Raw genomic sequence first — 9,694 nt, forward strand, 5'->3', positions numbered from 1 at the left:
TTTGCCAAAAAAAAATCATGGTTTAATGCCAGACAGTGGTAGGGCAGTATCAAAATTGGGCAGAAGTTGAGAAGGCAGGGATGCAGGCTGGCAAAGGGAGGGGCAAGCAAAATCTACCATGCGTAAGGGCCAGTGGAGGAAGGAAGAACGAGGGGCTAAGATTTATGGTTAGGCAGTGGAGATTACAAATAAACTCTTGGGAACAACTAGGGAGGGAATAGACCTAGGAAGCACCAGTGGAGAAAGTGACTTGAGAAATCAGCGCCCCCTGCTGCCTGAGTGTGGAGGGTTCTGTGGGGAGCAACACCACCTGCTGGCCAAAGGGAAGAACAGTCCCTGCTCCTAGACTTCGGAGGGTGGGCCCTAATTACCAACCGAAGCCTGGAATCAGAACGGATACAGTGGAAGGCAAAGTGAGCAGAAAATGGCAAAAATCATCCTGTCACATCTCCAGGAAAAGGTGCAAGGGCCAAGGCTTGAACATGCAGGGCCCTGGCAGCTTCCCCGTGACACCCTAGCCCCTCTTGGAGATCACTCACACACCACTCTGCCCAGCATCAACACAAAGCCATCAACTCCAGTCACCAGTGCAGTTTAATGCTCTCCACCCCATCACCATCTCCCACTGTCCTCCGTGAGGTCCTCTGCCCCAGGGTATCCCTCACACTGGAGCCCCAGTGTGCACAAGAGCATGCCCACCATCAGCACCACCTTTCCCCCCATCCCATGCCCAGGACTTGGAGGGGTTGTCTTTTCACCTGTGGGACCTAGAAGCCGACAGAAGAGAGGGCTTCTGAGGGAGAAGAGCCACAGAGTGAAAAGGAATAATGGTAGGTAGTGCTCCAGAAAGAGAACATGATGTGTGTGAGGAGGGAAAAGGAAGAAAGAGCTGTTAGACGCAGGGGGGATGGTAGTGGGGTCAGAATTCTGACTTCTCCAGGCTAAGGCCCTCTGTTGGGAAGCAGGCTGACGGCCTGGCAAAACAGCAGCTCTAAGGCAGCCCTGAAGAACAGCACGGGCAGCTGGCAGAATGCACTCATAGCTCACCCCTCGAGGACAACAGCTATGATTCCGCTCCCCCCCACCACAGTCCCAGCCCAGCAGACCAAGGACAGATGACGCTGTGGCCTTCCCAAGAAGGGACAGCCCCCGACCGCCTGCCCACCTATCGGGGTTGACACATTCCTACAACCAACTGAGGTGCTCCTCCTCGTAGCGCTGAGGGTCGATGAAGGGCCGGTCAATAGAGCGGATCATCAGCTCCCCACAGTACACGCACTCAGCGGCCACCAGTTCATCCAGGTCAGCCTTGAGCTGTTCCCGGCTGGGCCCCCCGGTGGCAGCGCCCCCCTCGGCCTCCTTAGCCCGGGCAGAGCCCTTGGCAGGGGGTGGAGCGGCGCCCAGCTTTCGCTGTAGCTCCTCGAGCCGAGCCTGCTTGTAGGCCGGCAGGCCAGGCCGCACGGCCTGCAGCAGGCAGTCAGCGTGAAACATGTGGCCACAGAGGAAGAGGTAAAAAGGGCGGTTGAGCAGGGGGAAGTCGCAGGTGGCACATTTGTCCTGGGGCTCCACGGTGCCATAGCGGCCCCGCAGCTCCTGCAGGTCTCGCCGGATGCGCTGGGCGCTGGCCGTGGCCTCTTCCATCTCCCGCTGCAGCTCTTGGATGTGGTGGTTGTAAGCCTTCAGCGAGCTGCAGATCGCCTCCTTGAAGTGGTCGATGGTGACGAAGTCAGGGAAGAAAGGCAGCACGTCCTCGATCTTGAGCAGGGGGCAGCTGGCCAGGCAGGCCATGGCCGTCTGCACATCCTCCTCCTCCTGCACCACATGCCGAGCAATCTTCAGCCACAGCTTCTTGCGCAGCTCCTCATCTTCCTCGGGCAGGTCAGCACACTGCTTGGCCAGGTCCACGTCCACCTGTGGGGAGGCTGAGAGCGTTAGGGTCAGGTCCCACTCAGGACAGGGTCTGTGGGAAAGACAGAGGCCCAGCACTCCTGGCAGCAAGTGAGACGGGGCTCCTCGGGGCTGGGAAGGAACCTGTCTCAGTAATGGGCCTGCCTCTGTCAGAGCTACGCAAACGCTACTTATGATGGTGGGCCTGCAATTTTAGTGAATTTACAAATCACCTGGGGAGCACATCCAAAATACAGATTTCTGGGCCCCACCCACAGACATTTTGATTCAGTAAGTCCTGGGTTCAGACCCAGGAATTCCATTTCTTTTTTTGGCCTCGCTGCGTGGCTTGCGGGATCTTAGTTCCCCGACCAGGGATCAAACCCATGCCCTTGGTAGTGAAAGTGCAGAGTTCTAACCACTGGACCGCCAGGGAATTCCCTCGAATTTTATTTATTTATTTTTTGCGGTACGTGGGCCTCTCACTGTTGCGGCCTCTCCCATTGCGGAGCACAGGCTCCGGACGCGCAGGCTCAGCGGCCATGGCTCAGGGGCCCAGCCGCTCCGCGGCATGTGGGATCCTCCCGGACCAGGGCACAAACCCGTGTCCCCTGCATCGGCAGGCAGACTCTCAACCACTGCGCCACCAGGGAAGCCCCCCCCTCAAATTTTAAATAGCACTTCACACGATCCTACGCAGGTGACAATTCATGATTTGAGCAATGCAACTCAGCACTTTCCCCTTCTGCAATTGTGGCTAGCAGGTATGCAGAATTTACCTGTGAGGGAAGTACTATAACATCATCCCCATTTTGCGTCTGAATAATCTGAGGCAAAGAGAGGTTCAGAAACCAGCCTGAGGTCACACAGCTTAGTAAGAGGCAGAACCAGAATTCAAACCCTGACTTGAGTCTGTGTTCTTAACCTCTATACTACAGTTCCTATCTGGGAGAGAAGCCAGCACCCCCTAGCCACAGTGTCCCTCTGACCCTTCAGCACCTGAAGCTACTGCTCTCCAGGCCCCTCTCCTGGACAGGGTCAAGGCTCATTGGCTCACCTGCAGGGCCAGGTCCACAGCCTCCTCATACAGCTCCAGGACCTTGTAGACATGGACGCAAGCATGGTGGTGGCCATGCTCAGCACAGAGCCGCAGCGCGTACTTGAGGTCATAATGTACCCGGTGGGGGCTGGCCCCGGCCTGCTCGAGGTAGGCCAGCAGCGAGGCTGGCTGGCCTCGGGCATAGAGCGACAGCAGGTAATTGTGAATGGCCTGCTCAGTCTCGCCCAGCACGTTCACGCAGAACTCCATGTAGCGGATGGCCTGGCTCACCTGCTGGGCCTCGCCACCCTGGCTATAGTTCACCAGGGCAGGGATGAGCTGCCGGGCATCCAGCCGGCTGCCCAGCTCAATCCAGGCATCCACCAGCTGGCGAGGGATGTGACGGATGAGGATGGGTGAGAACTTGTAGAAGAGCTGGGGGTCACGGTGGCGGGCCAGCACAGCCAGGGCCTCCTCATAGGCCTCATGCTGGCAGTGGTATGCCACCACGCGCTCGTAGTCCTGCATGATCACAGCGAAGTATACCATGTGCTCTGTGTCCCCGTGGCTGGCGAGCAGCTCGTGGATGGAGGCCCGGCTGGCGAAGAGCCACTCCTTGTGGCGGGGGCTGCTTAGGAAGGCGCGGAAACGCTCCCGGGTTTCCCGGTAGAGGTTCAGGGCCTCAGGGTCACCCTGCAGGGCCCCGAGTCGGCTCAGGTAGAGCTCCGTCAGCCAGGCGGTAAGCAGTGTGGCCTGGGTGCGCTCAGCAGGTTTCAAACTGGCCAGTTTTCGCTGCAGGAACTCGGCCAGCGCCTCCTCCTGGTGGGCCTCCAAGAACTTGAGGGCAATCTCCTCAAAGTAGCTCTGAGTCAGGGCGTAGCAGCGGGCACTCTCCAGGTAACGATGCTGGCGGAAGCAGAAGTCGGCCTCCCGGGCCAGGACCGTGTCCAGGCAGTCAGGCCGCTCTCGGCAATACTCTTTGGCCAGGTCGAAGCGGTTCATGTCCAGGTAGGTGCGCCAGACATCCCGGGCCTCCCGCTGTACCTGGTAGCGGAAGACGGCCCGCTCGGTGTGGGACCACAGGTGGCCTGTGGAGGAGTCCTTCACCATGTGCTTCAGCGGCCCAAACTTCTCCAGGAAGTGGTCCCGCAGCACCACCTGCCCCGTCAGCGTGCACACCGCCTCCACCCGGTCCGCCAGCAGCAGCAGGAAGTGGAACTGGGTCAGGACGATGGCCAGGGGTGGGCTGGCCCCAGGACCCACCCCCTCTGGGTACTCCCAGACCCGCTCCTCACTCAGCAGGGAGTCGGGACGCCCACAGTCCAACGAGCCATACAACACGCCATCCCCCATCATCCAGGCGAAAGCCCGGGGTGCAGAGCGCAACTTGGGGGTGTAGAAGGCCAACTCACTGTAGCCCAGACTGCTGGGGAACTCACGGAATGGTGGTGGGTGGTCAGTGTAGGCAGCAAAGAGCCCTGAGAAGCCCTGGGCCTCAGCTCCCTCGGCTGCTCGGCCTATGAACTGGAAGAGGCGCTGCCGAGTGGTGGCGATGACAAACCCACGCCCTTCAGGGCCCCGCTCCGCCTCGAGGGAGCACACAGGTGCTGGGCCCCCTTCTTCGTTTAGCACATACAACGGACGGAAGTAGAGATCCGGGGCAGGGCCGAAAAGCCCACCCTCGCTGGCCGAGAGCTCTGCTTCAAAGATCTGGCCTTGGGTAGTGCCGACCAGGATGGGGCCTGTGCTGCTCTCAGTACCCAGGGCCTTGTTCCAGCCCACACTCTCCACCAGCTGCCCCTTCCAGCGTGCCAGGGGCCGAACTTTCTGTCCATTACGGTTCACGTAGAGGACCTCAGTGCTGCTCAGAGCGATCAGCAGGTGAGAGCCTGGAGTGGGGGAGAGCATGGCACCCTAGAGGATGCTGCCATTCCCACACTCAGATCCCACCCACCCAGGCAGTGACCTACCCTCAACACCCCCCACCCCCTACCCCCATCTCAGAACTCTACCACCACTTACCAGTAGGGTCCAGGAACATCTTGTGAACTTTGGCATCATCCTTGCGCCCCAGCTCCATGTGGTTGGGTTCATTTGCTTTGCCTAAGTCAATGCTGTTGGGACAAGAGTCACAGCCTCACTCCAGAGAAGGGCAGATCCTTCTGTTGAATCACAGACCTCTTTATAATCTGATGAAAGGCACAGCCTTTCTTCCCTGAAATCTACATAGACACACAAAATTCTGAATACAATCCCAAGGGAACTCTGAAACACATGTGGGGTCCTCCTTAAGAACGCTCAGCTCTGAGAACACCCCCACTTCATTCTGAGAAGTCACTAAGCAGAAGTCTTTTCCTTCTGCTCAACATACCTCCAGTGCATCTAGGAAGATAGGCAGGGGTATCCCAGAATGCCGGGGTAAAAAGGGAACAACAAATAGTAGCTAATGTTTACTGAGCATTTTCTATATACCAAGCACCATGCCAAGAGCTTGAGCTAGTATGACCTTAACTAACCTTCACAATAACCTTGAGGAGTGCTCCCTTAAGATTATTTCCTATTTAAGGTATTTCCCTTATTAAATTCTTTTCAAATTATATGCTCATTCTAACTAAAGAATCAATACAACAGTGTATGAAGAAAAAGTTAATGATTTTCTTCCCAAACTCCTATTATTCCCAATGGAAAAAACTGATGTTAACATCTTTCTCCATGTTCATAATATAAACAAGCTTATTTTATCAGTTTTTACAAAAATGTTTTCACATTGTATATATGTGTGTGTATGCATATTAATTTATAATTTGCTTTTCTCACTTAATGATATTTCATGAACATCCCACTGGGTCAACAGATACAGCTAACTCATTGTTTTAATAACTGCATAATATTCCCTTTTATGGGTGAACTATAACTTAATCATTTTCCTATTGATGGATATGCAGCTTGGGTCCAGTTTTTCCTACCACAAATACTGCTGGAATCAACATCCTTGTATCTATACCTTTGTAAACTGGTACTTTTCTTTCTATGGTATGTATTCCCCAAAGTGGGACTGCCAGGTCAAAGTTATAGATATTTCAGTGTTTAACAGACATTGCCAGATTATTTTTCCAAAAGATGGTGGCAATTTATACTCTTTCCAGCAATGTATGAGAGTCCATCTCTGTGTATCTTCACCAGCATCATAGATTGCTATTTAAAATTTTTGCTAATCTGATAGGTTGAAAAAAAATGATATCTTACTGTGATTTTGATTTGCATTTCCCACAGGCTGAAAATTATTTTCAGATGTTTACTGGAAAATTTGCAGTTCCTCTTCTGTGAACTGCTTGTTTATCTTGTTTACCCTCCCTTTTCTACTGAACCGTCTTTTTTCGTTGTTTTTTTTTTTTGGCTGCACCTCACAGCTTGCGGGATCTTAGTTCCCCAACCAGGGACTGAACCTGGGCCCCAGCAGTGAAAGCGCCGAGTCCTAACCACTGGATCACGAGGGAATTCCCTGGACTGTCTTTTTCTTATTAATTTCTAAGGGCTTTTTAAGGAACAGGAATGTAAATCTTCAGTCATATGTAGAAAAACATTATTTTCCCACCATCTTTTGTCCTGACCTGCTTCATATGCTTTTTTATTTTTATTCTGTCATAACAGCAATCACTATGTGGTCAAATCTATCTACCTTTTCCCTTGTGGATTCTGGATTTTCCAGCTTGAGTAAGAAGGTCTCTCTTCAGCCCAAGAACATTGAAATTTATTAAATATTCTTTTAACATTCACACTATTTTTTATATTCAAATAATTATTCCACTTAGAATTCATTTTTATGATACAGAGGTTTAGCTCTGTTTCATCCCAGATGGTTATTCTGGATAGATAAACAATTTTGCTGACACCTTTGTCATATATTAGTTCCATTTACTTATACTATATATTTCCAGTTTTATTGAGATATTTTATTTCCATTTATAGTGGATTTATTTCAGGACTCTAGACCGTTTCGCTTATCTACATGACTAACTTGTGGGTTGGTACTGTCTTTAACAGATGAAGGGATGTGTTCAGAAAGACTGGATGACTTTCCATCCCTGTTAAGTGGGAGAGCTGAGCTCAGAGTCTGGGTCTACTACTCTACTGGTTCTCTTTAGGAAGGGATAGGATATTTCCTGAACATTCCAAATCCACTGTTTAACCTGCCCAGAGTGGAAAAAAGGCCCGGTCAGTCAGTAGTTCCAAAATACCACCAATCCACTCCCTACTCCTAAACCTTTTGGGTCCTCACTTACCGGAGTAGTGTATCCTTGCCCAGGCTCATGCAGAGCTGATTGCAGGAGACGACAAGACTGGTGATACGCTCAGAAGGGGTAAAGTCAATGCGCTGCCTCGTGAAAATGGGCACTTCCTTCTCTAGCTGGGCATTCACATATCCTAGGTGAGGAGCCAAGGAAAAGTTAGCTATGGAACAGAGGGAGGAAGGGCAACATATTGCTCTCCACCTTCCCAACATATTGCTACCCCGGGACCTTGGTTAGCCACCACTTGAATACCAATATATCAAGCAGTTTGCTAATCACCTCTACATTAGTCTTAGGCTACATTAGGGGTTCTGGGCTCTTCCCACATCTCTGAAATCAGTGAGGGGTTGATTCTTTGAACCCTTGGGATGCTGTTACACCATGATATACCTGCTCCCAGTGGTAATCGGGTGGGTGGGGAAGGGTTGGGTGTTCTCCCTTAACAATCTTTGGCCAAGCAATCCCAGCTCAACTAAAGTAGTCTAGTTCCGCTCTCTCCCCTCCTCCTTGCCCATGCAGTAATACTCTCAGTGAGTCTCCAGAAGAATGAGGGTGGAGGGATCCTTGGGGAATGCTTCCAATCAGTTGGTTAAACTGCTGCAAAAACTTCCCCTCAACGCCCAGCTGCACACAGCTCTAGCAAAAGCCTAAAGTAATTCATTTTCCCCTGTTCAGTGACAAAGTTCCCTCTAGGACCATCCCTCCTTCCCCTACGACACTCCCATTTCACCAGTTCTTTGCCCACTCTTTTCCTCCCACCTCCAGAAGGGGCCTGGTGGGAAAAACACTGAATCAGATGAAGCCTATTCTCATCTGAGCCTATTCTCATCTGAGCCTATTCTCAGTTTTCCCAACTGCGGCCCTGTAAGCAAGACACTTCCTTATCTGAGTCCCAGTTCCCTCTTAGAAGGACCCTAGTGGCAGGGCCTAGATCACGCGGCTGCTCTTGCTGCTCTTTCAATCTTCGACCATCCACCAGCTGGGGGCCATAAGTGCCTGAGGAGAATCAAGGGCCTAGGCCCAGACTGCACGTCCAGGAGGTGAACCCGAGCTCCTGGAGCCAACCCCTCCGCTCCTCTCTTGCAGATGCCGGGAGAGCTAAGAGGTGCAGCGGCGCCCTCACTTCCCTTACCCGAGTGGGGGATGCCGACGCTGGGGCAGCCGGGCTGCAAGACGGCCGAGCGGGAGAGGGAGTCCTCGTATTCATCCAGGATAGACGCCATGGTGCCCGGCCTGTGGGTCCTCCGTCTTGGGCCCAGGGATTACAACAGGGCTCCCCCCAGGGATCCCCGTCTCCCCGGATTGGAAGCTGCGACTCCCCAGCCTCGACAGGGATCTGACAGATCCTGGCAATCCGCCGCCGACTCCTCCTCTTTAAAATCCTGAGGATCTTCTCACTCTCGCCTTACAGAGCGAGAAGACCGGGGAGCTCTCCCCCTTGAATCTGGCGCAGTACTGCACCCAACTCCCGCCCCCAGGAGATCACCGGCTCTCCCTAGCCGATCTCAGGTGATCCCAACCTCGCCCGAGCAGCTCAGCTGACTGCCGCCCCCGGGACGCGCGCCTTTAACGTCATTTCCGGGTTCTCAGATGCCCACGTTTGCTCCCGCAGAGAAGTCGCGAGGCCGGCCCTTGGGAGATGCGGTGAGGACTGCGGCGGGAGGGCGGGGCCGGGGTGGTGGTGGTGTCGGGGGCTGGGCAAGGCCTATCCCGCTCTCGAGGGGCGTCGGGTGGGGGAGCATTGCACATGTCCGAGCTGTAGACTAGCTGGGTGGTGGGCGGGCCCCGCTGAACACAGGCCCCTCTGGACCCTGCTGCAGTTCCAGGCTTTGACACCAGGAGGCAATCCCAGCTTTCTCAAACCCCCTTCCCCCACCCGCCCAGCGCAATCTACCCCCAGACAAGGAGCGGGTCCCCAGCACCTTTCAGGCCCAGGCTTCCCTCCCTCAGAAGACTGCTCAGCCTCTCTGTCCAGCTCCCGCTCCCACCTTTTAAAACAGCCCGTTGGGGACATCCCTGGTTGCGCAGTGGTTAAGAATCTGCCTGCCAACGCAGGGCACACAGGTTCGAGCCCTGGTCCGGCAAGATCCCACATGCCACGGAGCAACTAAGCCCATGCGCCACAACTACTGAGCCTGCGCTCTAGAGCCCGTGCTCTGCAACAAGGGAAGCCACCACAATAAGAAGGCTGCGCACTGCAGGAAGAATAGCCCCCACTTGCTGCAACTAGAGAAAGCCCGTGCACAGCAACAAAGACCCAGTGCTGCCAAAATTTTTTTAAAATAAAATAAATAACTTTTAAAAATAAATAAATAAACAGCCCGTTGCCCTAGGTCCCCAAGAGAACCTCCCGTTCTTCAATCTAATCGCCATCGTAATCCTACCTTCACAAGGCACTGGCCTCTCTTCTCCCACATCCAGGGGCCCACCAGGTCCAGAAAGTGGCAGAGCTGGTGGCTTGGCCAGCAGGAAGCCA

At 53.7% G+C, this 9,694-nt stretch overlaps 1 protein-coding gene across 3 annotated transcripts; it reads right to left on the reverse strand.

Annotated features, from left to right (window-relative positions):
- On the reverse strand, positions 1-8,747 carry VPS18 (VPS18 core subunit of CORVET and HOPS complexes). Of its 3 annotated transcripts, XM_022587432.3 has the most exons (5): positions 8,351-8,747; positions 7,210-7,351; positions 4,949-5,040; positions 2,945-4,815; positions 1-1,911 (listed from the first exon to the last, which is right to left on the reverse strand). In XM_022587432.3, the coding sequence occupies exons 1-5, from the start codon at positions 8,439-8,441 to the stop codon at positions 1,186-1,188; spliced, it is 2,922 nt and encodes a 973-aa protein (XP_022443140.1). In that variant the 5' UTR covers positions 8,442-8,747; the 3' UTR covers positions 1-1,185. The 3 variants fall into 3 exon arrangements, with proteins under 3 accessions (XP_022443140.1, XP_089763463.1, XP_089763464.1); XM_089907337.1 differs by lacking the exon at positions 8,351-8,747 and having other exon boundaries at positions 2,945-4,840; positions 4,949-5,088; positions 7,210-7,323; XM_089907338.1 differs by lacking the exon at positions 8,351-8,747 and having other exon boundaries at positions 2,945-4,850; positions 4,949-5,088; positions 7,210-7,323.
- Positions 8,748-9,694: the final 947 nt, after the last annotated feature.

The sequence above is a fragment of the Delphinapterus leucas genome, chromosome 2 (assembly GCF_059928025.1).
Source record: "Delphinapterus leucas isolate spDelLeu-1000000601 "Yukka" chromosome 2, BTC_Dleu_Yukka2, whole genome shotgun sequence".
Classification (NCBI taxonomy): domain Eukaryota; kingdom Metazoa; phylum Chordata; class Mammalia; order Artiodactyla; family Monodontidae; genus Delphinapterus; species Delphinapterus leucas.